Here is a 19,434-nt window from a genome sequence, read left to right on the forward strand (position 1 = left end):
CCAGAGCTTTGGTGTAGCTCCTCCATAACTGCTCCCCCTGACATGCAGCACAGCAATTTGCAAAATTGTTGGTAGTATCACAAGAGATAACGTCAAGGAGATAATAGCACAATTTCCTTGCATGGCCTCTAAGTAACAGATTTGGTTAATAAAGGCTTTGAAGGAGGAAGAACTTAACCGGAACCTGAAGGATGTTTCTGACTAGAAAAGTAAGAACCTGAACATAGATAGCATCTCAGCGGGGGAAAAAACACAAGGGTTGGGGTGGTGAGAAACGGCGACCTTCCTCTTTTCGCCTAGAGACCCCACATCCATCAGTAAACACTGGTGGGCTCCACCTTCACTTCAGTCCAGAATCCGACCACTTCACCTCCTCTCCTGCCACCTGCCTAGTCCCAGCCTGGCCCCTTTCACTCTCTTCTCTTCACACAGAAGCCAGAGGATCCTTTCTAAAAACTGATTGGGGCACCTGGGTGGCTCAGTCAGTTTGAGTGTCCGATTCTTGATTTCAGCTCAAGTCATGATCTCAAGAGTTCTAAGACTGAGCCCTGTGTTGGGCTCTGTGCTCTGCAGGGAGTCTGGTGAAAGTTCTCTCTCTTCTCCCTCTGCCCCTTCCTGCTGCACATTCTCTCTCTAAAATAAATACATCTTTAAAAAAATAAATAAAAGTCCTTCTGGATGCAGAACTGTCCCACATAATGGCTCAGCCCTCTCAGATGGCGGGGCGATGTGGAGACCCACATCATTTTGACAACGAAATCCACCCCTGATTCCCAAGGTCTTGGTCCGGGCTCCATTCCCTCCAGCTGTGTCACCTTGAGGGGGTTCATTATTCATCTAAAAGCAAGGAACGAGGGATCCCTGGGTGGCTCAGCAGTTGAGCATCTGCCTTAGGCCCAGGGAGTGATCCTGGAGTCCTGGGATCAAGTCCCACATCGGGCTCCCCACATGGAGCCTGCTTCTCTCTCTGCCTATATCTCTGGCCTCTCTGTGTGTCTCTCATGAATAAATAAAAAAATAAAATCTTTAAAAAAATAAATAAAAGCAAGGGACAATAACCAACCTGAATTCTATGAGATTTAGCAATAGGTGTCCGGCATCAAGGGCACTCAATAAATGGTTGCCAACAATACCAGACTGAGAATAAGCCAACTTTCAACTGCTCCCATTATTTGTACCTGGAGATTTACATCCTGCTTACATTTGTAGTCTCCAATTGCTTCTGAGTTATCCTCTCCTGTATCAGAAAGTGAAGTTAAGGGCTGGAGCTTTTCTCTATCTCCCCTTGAGCTGGCCCATTAGAGGCCGTCCCCCACCAGCCCCTCCCTTTCACCAGAAGCTGGCAATCAGTAAACTCTCACACTTCTGCTGTAGGATTCTGGACCAGTTTCTGAACCTCCAGGAATCTGGTTCCTGACCTGCAAGGACACCTGCTGTCAGTCCCCGCTTTACAGGGCTGAGCAGAGGAAGACAACAGGAGGATGGCAAGGTGCTGAGTCATGTCCTATGCAATTAACAGGCTTTCAGAAACCGCTGACCCCAGGCTAAAGCCCTGGGGTCTCTGTCCCCATCTCCGTGCCTTCCCCCCTTAACTTTGGGAGCTGAGTTCTCTCTTATTGACTCTCTCCTCCAGCCACAGCAGCTTGGCTCACACTGACTTAGGCACAAATTCCCTCTCTAGGAATGAGCCCCCCACCTAACCACTCGGTCCCTGCCAGGTCGGAGCTAGTCCCAAACCTCTGAACGACTTCAGAGGAATTTGGGCAAAGAGATTCTGTTCCAGTCAGCCTCTGCCAATGCCCAGGAAGCTGGAATGCTTCTGCGATGGTGACATTTCCCCACAACTTACAAATTCTGTCCCTGGACAGCCAAACAGAGGTTTAGACTCCAGGCTCCATTTACTTCTTCAAGAACTGCTGCTGCCATTTCTCAGTCTCTTGGGCCACAGATCAATTGCATATCATCATTTAATTCTTAGAAAGTAGTGTGAACAGGAAAGTAGCACAAAAATATAGTGTTTGCCAAGGGAAGCTGGTGCCTGCCACTGAGAGGCTGAAGCCAGAAGAGGTTGTAAATTTGTAGAATGAGTATTCTTTAAAGGACAGAGTAGCCTGGGAGGCAGAGAACTGGGAGGGCCATTCATCCTAGGCCCCTAATACAGGGCTCTTTAGAACGACTGGTGCCATAGCCCCAACACCAGCATGAGGGGTGAGACAGTGAACTCCAGTGGCTTCGGCAAACAGCATCAGTCCAGGGAGAGGGAGCCCGGCCCATTCGTACGTGAAGTAACCCCTGGACAGCACCCCAGGGCTCGTTCCTGCTTACCGCCCTGGACTGGAGTCCTGGTTTCTGCCAATATGCTGTACCTTCCCGCTGCCAACCCGATGTGGCCGGTGCCTTTGGGCCCCACTATATGACACTCTCTCCCAGGACCTGATCCAGTAGTTCAGCTACAAAAAACTCTCAGCCACATCCCCCTCCTCTGGTCGATGGGCTTCTCCCTTTCCTCCTGACAAATGTCTTCAGGGTGATTCATTTCCTCCTGTGACTGATGCTCTTCAGCTCCTCCAATTCCTTCTCCATTAAGTGGGACTCGGCAGTGGTCTCAGACAGCTGAAATTAGGGCAGCAGACCATTAGAAAGAAGGATCCAGCAGAAAGAAGGACCCCTCTGGGCTGTGATCTGCCAGCAAGGGCAGCTGCATGCACCGGGAAAAGGCCCCCATGGCCTCTCTCTCACACTACCCTGACCTTTCCCACAGGAATTCCTTTGACTTGGGCAGAATCAACCACCTGGCAACCCGGGCCGCCAGTACAAAAAGAACAGTCACAACCCACTGTCTCCACACTGACATTTTGGTCACCTACAATTGATCGCAGGGCATTCACTGCCTTAAAGACAGCAGCCCTCAGGGCATGAAAAAGGCAGATAATGGGCCATTTTAAGGATAAAGAATTAGCGTCTGAGTTGTTTCTGAGCTATAGCTCACATAATGGTGATTAGGGGGGAAAATGTTTGAAAAAGAATGCCATTTCCCTCACTAGGATGGTTCAGTGGACTTTAGAGTAGAAGATGGAAGATATTTAGGACAGGGACAGAAACTTTACTCTCCAAATCAGAGGTCAGCTTACTGCGGGGGGAAAAAAAGAGCTACGCTTCTGGGCAATTCTCTATTCCAAGTGCTTTATGTAGATTATTAACTCAGCACAAGGCAGATCCTGTTATTGTGCCTACTGTATTGATTGAAACTAAGTTTCTACACAGGAGCATTGAAACCATTTGCTAAAGTTACAAAGCCAGTGGTGGAGCCACACGAGGAACCAGGAGGGTTAGCTCCAGGACCTGTGACGGCACAGGCTCTCCTGCCCCGGTCAGGTACGGGGCACCGCCAAGCCTTTCTGCCTGGAATGCCTTCATCCCACCCTCTGTGCCTCGCTTTATTCTTCCACATTCAGCTCAGACATCCCTTCCTCTGCAACCCTCCTGACTCAGCAGAAGGACCTGCTCTCTCCCACGTGCTGATGCCACAGCTGCAGAGACTCCAAGTGTTGCTCTTACCCAGAGAGCACTGTCACTGTGTCTATTGTCCATCTCCCTGCTAGACTTGTGAGGCCTGGCAAGTAGGGACTCTGGCTAACTTCCATCTTTGGATTCCAAGCAACTTACCAGGGGGCAAATGGGCATTTAGGGGTATCGGCTGGATGGAATGGCCCCTCGGTGGGGCCTCCCTGAAAGGAAAGCCTAGGGATCCCTTCCATTGCCCTCCTCACCATGTCCAGCAGGATGTCCACCTTTAGCCTCAAGAGATTGTTTTCTTCCTCCAACTGCTGGTTCCGCCTGCGGAGCCGCTGAGCCTCCCTCCGGTCCACATCTTCGCTAATCCCCGTCTCTGGTGGAAGGACAGAATCAAAGGTTACACAGGGGCTTTCCTCCCACAGTCTTGTTGGAAACGATGGCAGGACGCAGGACGTCAGCCCACCTGCTATCCACTGGCCATTTTCAAACTTCAGGCTTTGGCCCGCCAGGTTCATGGTGGGGGTTCCATAGTCCAGGCCCAGCTCGACCTCCCTGGTTGATCGATCCAGCTGTGGACAAGACATTGGCTGGGAGCCCAGAGATGCCAGTCCCAGCACCTCTCCTGCTAACTGTACGACCTCAGCAACTCATTTCTTTTCTCAAATCATCATCAGGCACATTTCATAACTTTTGTTCAAAGTCAGAAAACCAAAGAAGGTACAATAAACACTTTTAAAACGGAAGAAACACCCCACTTTATTATACATGTTTTCCGGAAAAACTATATATGCCGAAATTTGAATTATTTGACATGGGCTGGGCACTTAATAGTTAAGAAATCCTACTATAAAGTTTAATAAAGTAGAAAATCCTTTTTAGAGGTGGTGAGCTCCTAAAATATCCCTCGCTTACCATGGAGCGATAAGGTCACACAAAAGGTGTGAAATGCTAACACCCAATCTGTAATTGTAGCTGGTCTGTAATGTGGTTTTCAGTTTCTACAACTCACTTAGGAACCAGGCTGTGGCAGGACTGGGACTGGGGGATTCTGGGATGAATGCAACCAGCCCTGCCCTTGAGGAGCTGCATCTAGAACTTCAACACACCTTGAATGCCATTAATGGTAGCAAAACATCATCCTTTGAGAATGAATTTGATTCTTAGACATGATTAAAATCAATTCCTGGCCAAGTCTTGGTAATAAAGTGAAGGCAAGTTGGCTAATACCATTTAGAGGCAAATCATGCTGAGATTGACTGTCTTACTAGGGTCTTGAACACACTCTGACAATGATTTCCAAACAGGAGTTAAAAAAATTTTTTTTAAGTTTATTTGTTTAAGTAATCTCTACACCCAACACAGGGCTCAAACTCATGACCCCAAGATAAGAGTTGCATGCTCTCCTAACTGAGCCATCCCAGGAGTTAAAAATATTTTTAGCAATAGCAATCATGTGATTCAGAAGGATGTCCTCCTTACAGGGATGCCTCTGTAGGACCACACTTTCCATCAGAGGCCAGGCTTGATGCTCCAGTCACTGCACACTGGGATTGGCCCAGTAGTGATACTCACATTATGCAGGTTGGAGAGAGAAGCGGACTTCCGAGGGGGCGTTTTCTTAGGACTGAACGTATTCCCAAAGAGAGGCATCTTTGGCCCGATGAAGGAAAGGTCGATGCTCCCTTCTCCTACCATCAGAAAATGTCACGGATACAAACATGGGTCAGTGACCTTACACCATCTTTAAGTCATGAAAACATACATCTTATCATGTGGCTCTTTTTTTTAAATTTATTTTTATTTTTATTTTGTTTTTATGATAGTCATACAGAGAGAGAGAGAGAGAGAGAGAGAGAGAGGCAGAGACACAGGCAGAGGGAGAAGCAGGCTCCATGCACCGGGAGCCTGACGTGGGATTTGATCCCGGGTCTCCAGATCGCACCCTAGGCCAAACCGCTGCGCCACCCAGGGATCCCATTATCATGTGGCTCTTAACAATCCTGATGATGGCACCCATGTGCCAAGAGCTCACTATGGGCCAGGGAGGATGCTAAATGAACCCTTTGCATGAAACACCTCAATTCTCACAGCCACCCTTTGTTTACTTCTCTTATTATCCCATTGAACAGATGAGGTTTAGAAAGAGTAAGGTCCTAAGTGGGAGCTAGCATTTCAGTGCAGGTCTGTGTGGCTCTACAGCTTACTCACCAGTGGCAAGGGCCTAACTTGCCTATTTTAAGTTTTATCACAAGTTGACATCACAAGTTGACATCATCAGGGCACCTGGGTGGCTCATCAGTTTAGTGTCTGCCTTCAGCCCAGATCATGATCTCAGGGTCCTGACATCGAGCCCCACATCGGGCTCCCTGCTCAGTGGGGAACCTGCTTCTCCCTCTCCCCCCTCCACCCCACTTGTGCTCTCTCAAATAAATTAAAAAAAAAAAAGTTGACATCACCAGATTTACAGTTTAGAGCAAGGAAGGCAATCCTGCTCATTCTTGTATGCTGGTAAGAATCACACCTAGGGGCAGGAGGTCCTGCATAGATTCCATTGTGAAGAAACGAAGCTGTATTTATACTTCAGTTTCAGAGTGATAATGGTGCCCCTTTACTCAGTCCTATGTCAGAAGGTCACGTGTCCTGTGTGGTAGGCGAGGCATCCAGTGGAAGGAGGAGGCCCACCCACAACATGGCAGAGCTGACACTGCCAACCGTTTGCCTTCAGCAGATTGCAACCTATGCAATTCATACAGGCCCAGTGAAGTTGATTTACTGACACTGCCCGTTTCGGGGGTGGGAAGGTGGGGTAAATATTTTTGTATATTTATGTGTAACATAGAAAAGTATACACATCATAAATGTATGGCTTCATGAATTTCAACTACACATAAGCCCCTCCCAGCCACCCCAGTCCTGTGTAGCCAGCCTCCAGATCAGGATACAGAACATTTCATCACCCTGCAAGCCTCGCCTAGTAGCTTTGTATCCATGGATTTATGCAGGATGTCTTCTTCTGTTTTTTTTTTTTTTTTTCATTTGAGGTCATGTTTGTGAGACTTGTCTCTGTTCTGTGTAGTTATAGTTTGTCCATTCACATTGCAGTAAGATAGTCTACTGAGTAAGTGGACATTTGGATTGTTTTCAGTTTTTGTCAATTAGAAACAAATGCTAAGAACATGTTTGGACATGTACTTCTGTACATGTAAGTCTACTTCTCTGATCCTACACCCTGGGGGTGGAATTGTGAAGTTCTAGAGCATTCATATATTCAGCTGTAGGAGATACTGCCAAATCATTTTCCAAAGTGTTTGAGCCAATTTATATGTCTTATGAAGAGTGTATTTACTTTGAACTTTGGCATTTCCTATCTTTATCATTTTATCTATCCTGGTAGGTATGCAGTGGTACTGCATCCTGTGCTTAAACTGCTTTCCCCAATAAGTTATGTTTTTAAAAAAAGCATTTATTTATTTATTCATGAGAGACACAGAGAAACAGAGACATAGGCAGAGGAAGAAGCAGGTTCCCTATGGGGAGCCTGATACAGGACTCAATGCCAGGACCCTGGGATCACGACCTGAGCCAAAGGCAAATGCTCAATCACTGACCCACCCAGGCGCCCCCCCAATTAGTAATTAAATTGAGCACCTTTTCATATAGTCATCAGACATTTGGATATCCTCTTTTGTGACATGCTTGTTTAAGTCTTTTGCCACTTTTCTATTGGGTTTTCTATCATTTTCTTACTGATTTGTAAGGGCTTTTTTTTTGTTTTTTTTTAAGATTTTTTAAATTTATTTATTCATAGGCACAGAGAGAGAGGGGCAGAGACACAGACAGAGGGAGAAGCAGGCTCCATGCAGAGAGCCCGATGTGGGACTCGATCCCGGGTCTCCAGGATCACACCCCAGGCTGCAGGCGGCGCCAAACCACTGTGCCACCGGGGCTGCCCTATATGGCTTTTTATATATATTCTAAATATAAGTCCTTTGTTGTAGAGAGAGAATACTGAAAATATCTTCTTCCAATCCGGAACCCTGTCTTCTTGCTTTCTTATTGGCTTCTTTTTGATTAAAGAAGTTCTTAATTTTAATAGAATCAATTTTATTTAATATTTAGTGTTTTATATCCTATTTAAGAAATTTTTGCCTACTCCAAAGTCATATTTTCATATATTCCACAAATTCTATTGTTTTCGCTTTCACATTTAAGACTATGATTATCTGGAATTAGTTTTTGTATAAGGTGTGAAACAGGTCAAGGTTCATTTCTTCCCAGGTATTACCCAGTTTTAACTTATAATACACAACTGGCTTAAAAAGATTCCTTCTAAGAAACTGTAGACTAAAGATAACCATAATAAAAGCATTAATGAACAGAAAGAAAGAAACAGAGCTCTCCATTTTCCTACTCCTGGGTATAAACTCTTCCTCTACCACATTATGAAATAAAAACAGTAATGAATTAATCACATGTGACAAGAAGGTGGCCAAAAAAAGAGGGAACTTCTCAAGACCATTTGAAACAAAGTTTTCTATCAACTATCATTGAAACAGAACTCATTGTATGAATCCATCAGAATTAGGAAGACATGCACTCAACGAGAACACAACAATAAAACCATGCTATTTTCAGTGATGTAGAAATTAACATCACTAAGATTAATGATAAAAGTCTAGAAGCTTCTTTGGAGGTTTTACAATATATAATGCAGAAGATCATGTCTCTATGACTTTGTAAATAAATAAAAATAAAGATATTTGGAGCAGGTGTGCTCATGAGAGTTTCATTGGTAGGTGTGTATGTGTAATTAAAAACAGCAGTAGAGGGATGCCTGGGTGGCTCAGCGGTTTAGTGCCTGCCTTCGGCTCAGGCCTGATCCTGGAGTCCCAAGATCCAGTCCCACGTCAGGCTCCCTGCATGGAGCCTGCTTCTCCCTCTGCCTCTCTCGCGCATGCTCTCTCTCTGTCTCTCATGAATAAATTAAAAAAAAACAAAACAAAAACAGTAGACCCACAGCCTAGGGGATGTCATCTGGGCCTGGGCACAACACGAGGACCCAGACAAAGCTTGGTGGTGGATGGGACAGCAGTGAGGACTAAGATGCTGGGGGAGATTTGAAGTTGTGCTACCATGTCATCCTAAACAGTGCAAGGCCCTGGCATTGTTTCTCCTGGAGAAAAGTAAAAGGGTGGTAGAGGGAAGACAATCTGACGTCTGTAGAGGGCAGAGCAAAAATGAAACAGGAATATCTGGGAAGAAAGAGTTTAACTCCAAAAAGAAAAGAAACAAAAACTAGTATTGCTTTCTGCAGAACCACCATGGGTTGAACCCAATGCTGAGCACACTTCAGAGATTTCTTTTATTCCTTGCAGCAATCCCATTAGGTGGGTATTTTCCTATCCATATCAGAGAGGAGAAGATGGGGGCGTGGAGAAGTCAGCCAATTTTCTCAAGGTCCACAACCATGGTCAGTTGGCCAAAAGTCTATATCAAATTACCCTTGTATTAATAACAAGTGGATACATCATAAAAGGAAGCATTTTCATCCACTATACTGGCAAAACTGAAAAGATGAATAATATCCAATGCTGGTGAGGGCGTGGGGAAAAAAGACACTTTCATTTTCTCTAGATGGAAACATAAGATGTTATAATTTTCCCAGTTAGGCAAAACCTAGCAAAATTTTAAATGTGCATATTTTTTGGCCAGCAAATCTACCTCTAAAAATTTATCCTCCAAAAAGAATTGGACATGTACACACAAATGTTCTTTACCATTGATAACAGTGAAAAATAAGAAACAATCCAAAATGTCTACCAATGGTTGGTATAGCCAAATACATTGCAGGACATTCTTTTTTTTTTTTTTTTTTCAGCACATTCTTATAACAGAATGCTACAGGGCGAGTAAAAACAATGAGGCAGCTGTGTATGGACTGACCTGGAAATAACTCCAACACATTGTAACACTAAGAAAGCAAGTTGCAGGGGATCCCTGAGTGGCTCAGTGGTTTGGCGCCTGCCTTAGGCCCAGGGCGCGATCCTGGAGTCCCAGGATTGAGTCCCGCGTCAGGCTCCTCACAAGGAGCCTGCTGCTCCCTCTGCCTGTGTCTCTGCCTCTCTCTCTCTCTCTCTATGTCTATCATGAATAAATAAATAAAATCTTTAAAAAAAAAAAAAAGCAAGTTGCAGAACAATGTGTATACTATAATGCCATAGAGAAGACAGAAAAAAAAAGGGCAAGAATATAGGTGCATATGTTAAAAAACAGAAAAAAATCTGGAAAGATACACCAAACTGCTCATTGTGGTTAAATGTGAGAAGGGGAGTAGGATGACTGGCTTAAGTGAAATCGTCATTTTAAGGCACCTGGGTGGCTCAGTGGTTGAGTATCTGCCTTTGGCTCAGGTCATGATCCTGGAGTACTGGGATCAAGTCCCATCTATTTCTCCCTCTGCCTATGTCTCTGCCTCTCTCTGTGTGTCTCTCATGAATAAATAAAATCTTTATTTAAAAAAAAGAAATCGTCATTTTATAGGTACAAAGTGGTCAAGTGGCAGCAATTTCATACATTTCAATACCAAATTACATTAAACAAATATACTTCTAGATTTAATAAATTACAATAACAATATATTAATTACGAAAAAAAAACAAAACAAATGAATCTAAAAGAACTAAAAAAGCAGTGCCTGTCCTTCCAAGCACCTGGAAACATCTGAAGAAGGAAAAATGCATAGCCAAGTTGTTCTCACAAACACGGCAACTGTGCTAAGAATACTACCCCTGAGCATATCCCTTGGACACAACAGACCAAGTTCCAGGTCTGGCTCTGCTCTTCAACTGCATGCTAATCCCCCAAGTTACTTTCTTCCTCAGGGTTTTAACGGGGGGCACTTCCCTCAGGACCTCATTAATTCTCATAACCCTTAGGCAGAGAACTATCAATATATTACAGACAAGGAAAAGGAAGTGCCTGGACGAGATGCCTTTTAAGTCATATCCAATATTCCACAAACAACTTTGGCTGAGACCCTAAGATCCTGGAACATCAGTGTGGCCCCAGAGGTCCCAGCTGACCCCCTTGGCCCAAGGCAGCTGTCTTGCTAGTGAAATTCCCCGGGGGAGAGAGGGCTCGGCTCTAAGAAAGTGAATGGAGAGCATCTGGGTTCCAACCACAGCTCTGACGCTCAGCCCCCCTGGGACCCTAAGACTTAATCTTCTCTGGGCCTCGGGCTTCTTTATTTATAATCAGGGATAACAATTTATAAAAAGCCACCGCATTTGATACTCACAGCCACCCTGAGAAATATAGATCAAAGTAACTATATCCCAGACACCAGATCGGACAATTGAAGCTTAGAGAAGTAACTTCTCCCCAATCACGCGGTGGAGAAATGGTGGAAGAAGGCTTCCAAGAAGGTCTGCTCCTCTGCGCTGGGGATAATCACGTCATCGCTGTGCAATGCTTTACAGTCTGCAATGGGCCATAACATACATCATCCTATTTTAATCTAACAAGAAGGTGAGGGAGCAGTTTTTGGCTTTCATCGGATTCTCAAAGAGTTCAGAACTAAGCCAAGTACGTGCCGCGCAGATATCTGCCATCCGGGGCCGCGGGGCTCAACTAACGGTACAGAACCAACGTTCACACGCACGCCCTTTAATTCCCTTTGCAGCCGATTTACGGGGAGGAATTACCACCGCAGTGTATAAACGGGGAAACCCACTTGGAGAAGGGCGGTGGGGGCCTGGGGTGAACCCGCCTCTGCCCCGGGTCCCGCGCCCTCGGGCCGCCCCAGCGGCGGGGAAAGCCCTGGCTCCCCGGGGAGACGCCCGGGCGTCCCACCCCTCCTCCGGCCCTGGGGCGACGCTGGGCTCACACCCTGCGCATGCCAGGAGCCCGGCTCCAAACGCACCCCGATACCTGCGGGAAACTGCCGGCAGGGGTTCGCGTCACCCACGGCGACCACGGCTCCGGCGCCGCTCCGCCCCCCGCCTGTGTGCGCACGCGCATCCCCGCCCCGGACTCTTCCATCGCGGAAGGTAGGGGTGCCCGGCGCGGGGGGGTGCACAACGGGAGCCTACGCGAGGCACCAGAAACGCTTCAGGACCTCCTCCTGTGTATTAGAGCGACTTCGGAGGCGATCTCCTGGAGTCACTTACATTCCTCATGCCATAGACTGGGGAGAAGAACTACACTCGCCCTCCCCACAAGCCCATTGGTCTGGTCCCAGCCCCCGGGGCCGTCACCGTGGTAACGGCGTCTAGCGGACGCGGAGGTGGCTCGCCGCCGTTCATTGTTGTGGGACAGGTGGAAGCGGTGACTGCGCCTGGCGTTGCCTTGAGAACGCCAGGACTCACCGTAGCAAAATGGGCCTCTCCCCGAAGTCCCTCCTCTTCCTCTTCCTCCTCCCCGACCACAAAGCAAAGGGCACCCCTTTCTGGTGGACGTGGGGGCATCCAGAACTTTTCGGGGGAACCGGCCCCAAGTTCGTCGGATTCCGCGGATGTTTCCAGGTAAGACGTACAGACGGACGATGACCTGCCCTGCTCTCTGCGCAGACTGCCACCTCCCCACATCCCGACTCTTCAGCTTTTACAAGCAGGGGGAACTGAGTCCCAGGGACCACTTCAAGGTGACACAGCGAGCAAGGGCAGAGAACTACTCGAGAATCAACGCCAGATCTCCCGAAGTCCTAACAGTGTATATTATTGGTTCCATTTGAAAAATAAACCCAGAGCCATTCAAGGGATATTTATTGGGTGCCCGGTGAGTGCACCAGGTCATCCATCCAGTGAAAGCCAGATCCCGTGGGCCTCTGGCTCCAAGTGCAATTATCTTCCAACTACACCCCAGTGCATTGAAAACGGAGAGTTCTATGCCCTAGAACCAAACTCTGCGATTTAATCCAGCACTATCCAATGGAAATATAATGTGAGCCATATGTGTCATTTAGAATTTTCTAGTAGCCATATTTTAAATATTTTTAAAAATCAGATTATATTGAGTATTTTATTTAATTCGTGTGTCTCAAATATTATCATTTCATCTTATCAACATTGTTTTTTATTTATTTTTTGTTTGAGAGAGGACAAGCAGGAGTTAGGGGAAGGGCAGAAGGAGAGGTAGAGAGAGAATTCCAAGCACACTCACTGCTGAGCACAGAGCCTAACAGGGGCTGGGGCTGGATCTCAGAATCCTGAAATCATGACCTGATCAGAAATTAAGAGTCCAACTGGCTGAGCCACCCAGGTGCCCCCATATAATCAATGTTTTTAAATTTATACTGCTTCAGTTTTTAAGTTTCAATTAATTAAAATTTCAGTTCTGGGAATTCCTGAGTAGCTCAGTGGTTTAGAGCCTGCCTTTGGCTCAGGGCGTGATCCTGAAGTTCCAGGATCAACTCCCACATCTGGCTCCCTGCATGGAGCCTGCTTCTCCTTCTGCCGTGTCTCTCTGTGTGTGTGTGTGTGTGTGTGTGTGTGTCTCACGAATAAAGAAATAAAAATCTTTTAAAATAATAAATAAATAAATAAATAAATAAATAAATAAATAAATAAATAAATAAATAAATAAAATTTCAGTTCTTCAGTGACACTAACCAGATTCCAAGGGCTCAATTGTCACATATGTTTGGTGGCTACTGTAACACATAGATCTAGCCTTTTCCTACCTTTCTACACTTGCTCTTGTCTGCTTGAATGGTATCCTTCCCCTTTATCTAATTAACTCCTATTCTTCTTCCTTCAAGCCTTGACTACATCCATACCTAATATCAGCTCATCTCATAGCACTACATTCTCCCTTCAAAGCAATGGTCACAGGATACTAATAATAATTCACAATTATTTATATAATCATTTGATTATTGCATGTCTCCCTTAGTAGGCATAAGCTCCACTAGGGCAGGGATCAAGTCTGGCTTAGCGCACTACCAGGTCCCTAGTAAAAGCACACTGCTGGCTTCTCACGGGTACTCAGTAAATTGTCATTGAGCGGCTGAAGTTTTTTTTTGTTTGTTTTTGTTTTTGTTTTTGTTTTAAGATTATTTATGGGCAGCCAGGGTGGCTCAGCAGTTTAGTGCCACCTTCAGCCCAGGGCGTGATCCTGGAGACTCAGGATCGAGTCCCACGTGGGACTCCCTACATGGAGCCTGCTTCTCCGTCTGCCTGTGTCTCTGCCTCTCTCTCTCTGTGTTTCTCATGAATAAATAAATAAAATATATTAAAAAAAAAGAGCAAACGTCTGATTCCAAAGTCAGCAGTGTTTTAACTTGTTTAATATGCTTAAATTTCAGCTGCCAGAATCTGTGCCACACGAGGGCAGAGTGTTACTCTTCCACTCATCTGCCCCCAGAACTGCACAGTGAGAGACATGGGCTAGATATTCAGCAAATTGTACATGAGCTAGATATTCAGCAAATTGTTTTCTCCCCCAACCTTTTTTTCTTCCCCAAGGAGAGACAGTAAAAACTTATCTTGTTTCAGAGAATACCTAAAAAGGTATGATGAAAAATTCAGAGGAGAACAGAGTATGTATTTTAAGCATTTCTTTTAAGAACCATAATAACAGCCAATTCTTCCATTAAGGCATGAGTAAGAATGTCAAGCTAAAGCAAGAGGCTTCTTTTTTTTTTTTTAATTTTTATTTATTTATGATAGTCACAGAGAGAGAGAGAGAAGCAGAGGGAGAAGCAGGCTCCATGCACCGGGAGCCCGACGTGGGATTCAATCCCGGGTCTCCAGGATTGCGCCCTGGGCCAAAGGCAGGTGCCAAACCGCTGCGCCACCCAGGGATCCCGCAAGAGGCTTCTTGATAGAGTCACCCTAAGGCTGCTTCTCAGAGAACATGCTATAATTTTGCAATCATGCTGTGGAGTAGGTAGGAGGAAAGTGAGAAGCCCTGCGATGCACCTGCTGCCTCCTTACCCTCTCCCCTTTGCCTATAGAGCAAAAGGAGGAAATAATAGTGACCTGGGCCTGGGACAGCCTTTCTTGCAATCTAACTGACTTGGGACAGCGCCAAGCTTCTTTGGACTAGAAAGAAGTATGGTGAGTGAGTCTAAAATGGAATCAAATATTGAGAGTACCTAATCTATGGGGATTAATAATTTGGATAATGGAGAAAGTTATGGAAGCAAATAATTCCGGTTCAGAATTGTAAGTGCTGTAATGGAGAGATGGAAGCAGGATTCTGAACTTCCCAGAGGAGGGGTGGTAACTAATGGCCTGGAGTATTTCAAGGTTTTCCAAAAGAGGGGCACCTGGACGGCTCAGTCAGTTAAGTATCGGACACTTTATCTCAGCTCAGGACTTTTTTTTTTTTTTTTTAAGATTTTATTTATTTATGAGAGACACAGAGAGACAGAGAAGGCAGAGGGAGAAGCAGGCTCCATGCAGGGAGCCCAACGTGGAATTCGATCCCAGGTCTCCAGGATTAGGCCCTGGGCTGAAGGCTGCGCTAAACTGCTAAGCCACTGGGCTGCCCATCAGCTCAGGTCTGGATCTCAGCTCAGGTCTTGATCTCAGGGTCATGAGGCATGGAGCCTACTTAAAAAGAAACAAACAAACACATTGTTTAGAAGAGAAGGTTTTCCAAAAGATAGATCTCGGGATGAGCGTGGAATAGAGGGAACAGCATGTGAAAAGGCTTAGAGGTGCTAGGAGCATAGCAGAGCAGGGACCAGGAGGAAGGACAGAGGGGTAGGCATACAGGGTGCACGGCTGGGGAAAAGAGGCGGAGCAGAAGGCGAGAAAAAGAGAATGTGGTGAAAGAGCCCCTGGGGCGATTTTCCCACTAAACTACATTTTCTCTGTCCTTCCATTACATATGAGCTTCCTGAAGGCCCATCTGAGTCTTTTACTTCATTAGAACCAGGCCTGTGCCACCAGCTCTGGCCATGGAAGAGCCAGGAATGGTAGTCCGAACTCCTGGCCAATAGACCCAGGAAAGCAGTCCGGCTGGAGTGTTCTGAAGCCAGGAGGAAAAGTAGTGATGGGGTTGGTTTCCTGGGAGGGAGCAGGAAGCCTCAGGTAGGTCGGGAGCCTCAGGCCGAGGAGATGGACTGACCCAGTGTCATAGCATCTGAGAGCTGAAAAGGGTCTTAGGGAATCTAAGCCAAATCTCTGACTTAGCAGAAGAGTCTCAGAGAGATGGGACTTTGGTGTCTTTTCTAGTTTGGTTACTGGTTTGCTAGGCGGCCCGGAGCTCTGGCCTTTTCAGCACTCTAGTCTCCTGATTTTAAATGCTAAAACAGTTTTCATGGGAACGGGGTGGGTCGGGTATCAACAGGAAGAGTGTATGTCTGAAATCCTCAGAAGGGCTTGGCAAAAGGATTGCCTCCATTCCCCACGTTGCCTGCAGCATGTGCCTCGCCATCAGCCCAGCTTGCCAGATTGTGTTTTCTTTTTTTTTTAAGATTTTATTTATTTATTCATGAGAGACACACACGGAAAGAGAGAGAGAGAAAAGCAGGCTCCATGCAGGGAGCCTGATGTGGGGCTCAATCCCAGGACTCCAGGATCATGCCCCGGGCTGAAGGCAGGCGCTAAACCACTGAACCACCCAGGGATCCCTGTGGTTGTGTTTTCTAAGATGGTTCTATGCTGTTTGTGATTTCCAGGAGGCTGGTTGAACATAAAACAAGATTGGGGTAGGAAATGAGAGGCTCTTAAGTTTACAAGAAACTGGACAATGGCTTATTTCAGTAACATGGATGTCATCAATGTCACTGCCTTGCCAATGGTACCAGTGGATGAGTACCTGACTGTATCTCTCAATGCACAGAACAAGGTGAAGAATGCTGTGAGGAAGACCCTGGAGGACAATCCACCCTGTATCCTTCTATGGTGCTGTCTACAACTCAGACCAAATACACCTGCCACAGATGTGTAACTAGTGTCTGCATCTGTGACCCAAGTTATTGGCCCTCTCCTTATCTGCTTGTTAATTTGTTTTCAATTAGTTAAGCCCTACCAATCCTCCAAAAGAATCTGAGACCATGACAGATGGTTTGAGTTTATTTTACTAAGATCATCAGGAAGGGACCCAAAGAAGAAGTGTGGAAATATTTGTTGAAAGAACAGGGAAGAAGAAGGGGGGAAAGCTCATTTTCTTCATTGTCTCATTCTTTCTCTTCTGTTTTCCTAAGAATTATACATAGCAACCAAGAAGTCCTGGTGCAGCGCTCTGCCCCTCAGACAAATGAGCTTAAGACCCAACTTTGTTGATCTCACTAGCTTGACCTTGCCTCTTCTCACCTGCCAGCCCTTCTACCTGGGCTCGAGTTTGCCCTTTCCGGCATCCTCCCTCCCCCACTCCACCCCCACCCCCACCCGGGCCTCTTCCAGCATCTGACTTCTCTAGCCCTGCCTTTGTTGATCTCCTCTCCCTTCTGACTCTGAGCTCTATGCCAGGGACCCTCAGAAGCCCATCTCTGGAGGACCTTAGAGCTCATCTGGCAAATAACCCTCTCAGGTTATAAATAACCCCATGTCTTCTGGTCTCATCAAGAGCTCATTGACCTTCAAGTCCTGCTGCTGCCAGCCAAGCTGCAGGTGTCCCCTCTGCATCCCCTTGTCTTCTGCGCCTCTCAGAAACCCTTCTGGAGATGAGCACAAGTGATCCCATCAGGGTCTGCTACTCAGACTCACTTTCCTGGGTCTTTTTCTAATGTCCCCTCTTTCTTCTTAATCCCTCACTCATCTCAACCTAACTAACCCATTTCACTTCCTATGCTTTATCATGTCCTTTCTTGGCATCTTCATCTGTCAAGTATCCTCCGATCTGTAAGAACCCTTGAGAGTAATAGAAAAAGGAGTGAACTCTGCTTTATATGAAGGCAGTGAGGAGTGATAGGATTATGGGGCTTCTACGAGGATATTTCCTAGACCAATTGAGTCTAAGACAGAAAGAAATGCAAACGTAAAGAGGATAACAAGAGCAGCCCTTGAACTGAGCAGAGATTTCAATAGTGATAAACAAGGTTGAGATACTTCTGACCCAGTCATCCCTCACCTGAAAGTCTCCCTTAAAGGAACAATCCCAAACATGGAAACAGCTCTCTATGTGCATCACGACATTATTTATCATAAAAAAATTATGAACAACTTAAATATTCAATAGCCATGGGACAGTTAAATGTATTAAGGCGCATTCTCTAAATGGATTCATATAATGCCGTTTAAAATATTATGAGGATTATTTAGCTCTATAGAGAATGATCATAATAATGAGTGGAAGAGAAGTCGAGTCCTGAAATAGACATTCGCTGAGATTGTAATTATGTAAAATGTATGTTATAAAAAATACTGGAAGAAAATTTCCCCAAATCCTAACAGAAGTTGTTAGCATGGTAGCATAATGGATGATTCTTTTTATATTTTCCAAGGTGTCTAGGATATGGTTAATTTTCATTTAGACTTTATAAAGCAACTCATTTAAAACGACAAAAGTGTGAATGTTTGTAAAGAAAATTGTTAAGTGAAGAGACAGCTCAGAGAGTGAGCCAGGCTAGCTAGCCCTGTCCTTTTCCTGTGTGATCAGTACCCAGAGAATTTCCTTAGCAGACTCACCTCTCAGCCTGCCTTATTGGCTCCATACACCAGGTGAATCAAACGATTGGCGAGCTAGATCTGAGTCCCAACAGCCTGGTGAGTTACGGGTCCCAATACAAGGCTTCCTCCACTTATCTGAAAGCACATTTGCACAATGGAGATCTGAAAGATATATTTTATTAGTAAACTTTATTTTTTGGAGCAGTTTTGGGTTCAAAACAAAAGTGAGGAGAAAGGACAGAGTTCCTACATACCCCTATCTCCACACCTGGACAAGCTCCCCATCACCACAGTGGTACATTTGTTACAGTCGATGAACCTGCATTGACACATCATTATCACCCCAAATTCGTTGTTTACATTAGGGTTCTCTCTTTGTGCTGTGCATTCTGTGAGTTTCGACAAATGTGCAATTACATATATCCACCTTTGTAGCATCATACAGAAGAGTTTCACTGCCCTAAGAATCCTCTGTGCCTCTCCTATTCAGCCCTGCCAACTCCTGGCCACCCCTGAACTTTCTGCTGTCTTCATAGTTTTACCTTTTGCAGAATGACATAGAGTTAGAACCATACAGTATGCGGCCTTTTTCAGACTGGCTTCTTTTACTTAGTAATATGCATTTAAATTTGCTTCATGTCTTTCCATGGCTCAATAGTTGTTTCTTCTTGGCACTGAAGAAGGTCCCTTTGTCTGAATGCACCACAGTTTATTTACCTGTTCACCTACAGAAAGACCTCTTGGTGTTTCCAAGTTTTGGCAATTATACATAAGGCTGCTGTGAACATCTTTGTGCAGGGTTTTGTGTGGACATATATTTTCAGTTCTTTTGGGTAAATAGTGAGGAGCGCGATTCCTGGACCAGATGGCAAGAGTATGTTTAGTTTTCTAAGAAACCGCCAAACTGTCTCCCAAAGTGGCTGCACCATTTTGCATTCCCACCAGCCATGAATGAGAGCTCCTGTTGTTCCCCATCCTCACCAGCATTTGGTGTTGTCAGCATGCTGGATCTTGGCCATTCTGATCAGTATATAGCAATGTCTCCTTGTCGTTTGAATTTGCAATTCTCTAATGACATGTGGAATTGAACATCTTTTCATGTGCCTGCTTGTCATCTGTTGATCTTCTTAACTGGGGTGTCTATTACAGTCTTCGCCCCATTCTTTGAGTTGTTTTCTTACTGTTGGGTTTTAAGAATTCATTGTGTATTTTGGGTAACAGTCTTCTACCAGATGTGTTTTTTGCAAATATTTTCTGCTGCTTCACTCTGACTAAATCTCCTGACCCCATCCCCTTGGCAGCTTACTCTCCAGCAAGTTCCTCCAGCCCCAGGGCCCTGAGCTGGTCATTGCCTCCA

General features: G+C 45.6%; 2 protein-coding genes across 26 annotated transcripts in view; one reads left to right on the forward strand and one right to left on the reverse strand.

The window, feature by feature from the left end:
- Positions 1-1,949: 1,949 nt before the first annotated feature.
- On the reverse strand, positions 1,950-11,587 carry CBY1 (chibby 1, beta catenin antagonist). Of its 4 annotated transcripts, none has more exons than XM_072843972.1 (6): positions 11,446-11,587; positions 10,814-10,995; positions 5,089-5,204; positions 3,980-4,085; positions 3,771-3,889; positions 1,950-2,613 (listed from the first exon to the last, which is right to left on the reverse strand). In XM_072843972.1, the coding sequence occupies exons 3-6, from the start codon at positions 5,164-5,166 to the stop codon at positions 2,533-2,535; spliced, it is 384 nt and encodes a 127-aa protein (XP_072700073.1). In that variant the 5' UTR covers positions 5,167-5,204; positions 10,814-10,995; positions 11,446-11,587; the 3' UTR covers positions 1,950-2,532. The 4 variants fall into 4 exon arrangements, with proteins under 4 accessions (XP_072700073.1, XP_072700074.1, XP_072700075.1 ...); XM_072843973.1 differs by having other exon boundaries at positions 11,438-11,570; XM_072843974.1 differs by lacking the exon at positions 10,814-10,995 and having other exon boundaries at positions 11,446-11,542.
- The window catches only part of FAM227A (family with sequence similarity 227 member A), a 96,670-nt gene continuing 88,819 nt past the window's right edge, over positions 11,584-19,434 (forward strand). For 16 of the 22 annotated variants that reach the window (XR_012039232.1, XR_012039231.1, XR_012039230.1 and 13 more), the window contains exons 1-3: positions 11,900-12,038; positions 16,145-16,357; positions 18,103-18,173. Coding sequence is in view for 16 of the 22 variants with exons in the window: in XM_072843947.1 (XP_072700048.1) it covers positions 16,216-16,357; positions 18,103-18,173 (213 nt within the window). In the remaining 6 variants the exon portion in view is untranslated. Of the gene's footprint in view, positions 12,039-14,470; positions 14,574-16,144; positions 16,358-18,102; positions 18,174-19,434 lie in introns of those variants that run through there. The other 6 variants (XM_072843956.1, XM_072843946.1, XM_072843944.1 and 3 more) reach the window with 5 other exon arrangements.

This window comes from Canis lupus, chromosome 11 (assembly GCF_048164855.1).
Source record: "Canis lupus baileyi chromosome 11, mCanLup2.hap1, whole genome shotgun sequence".
NCBI lineage: Eukaryota > Metazoa > Chordata > Mammalia > Carnivora > Canidae > Canis > Canis lupus.

What these genes read in the sequence shown, in the direction of transcription:
- CBY1 (XM_072843972.1), bottom strand. Translation starts at nt 5,166, where the DNA reads ATGCCTCTCTTTGGGAATACGTTCAGTCCTAAGAAAACGCCCCCTCGG. An exon ending in AAATGGCCAGTGGATAGCAG is followed by an intron (nt 3,890 to 3,979) that starts GTGGGCTGACGT and finishes TCCTTCCACCAG; the next exon opens with AGACGGGGATTAGCGAAGAT. An exon ending in TGGACATCCTGCTGGACATG is followed by an intron (nt 2,614 to 3,770) that starts GTGAGGAGGGCA and finishes CCCTAATTTCAG; the next exon opens with CTGTCTGAGACCACTGCCGA.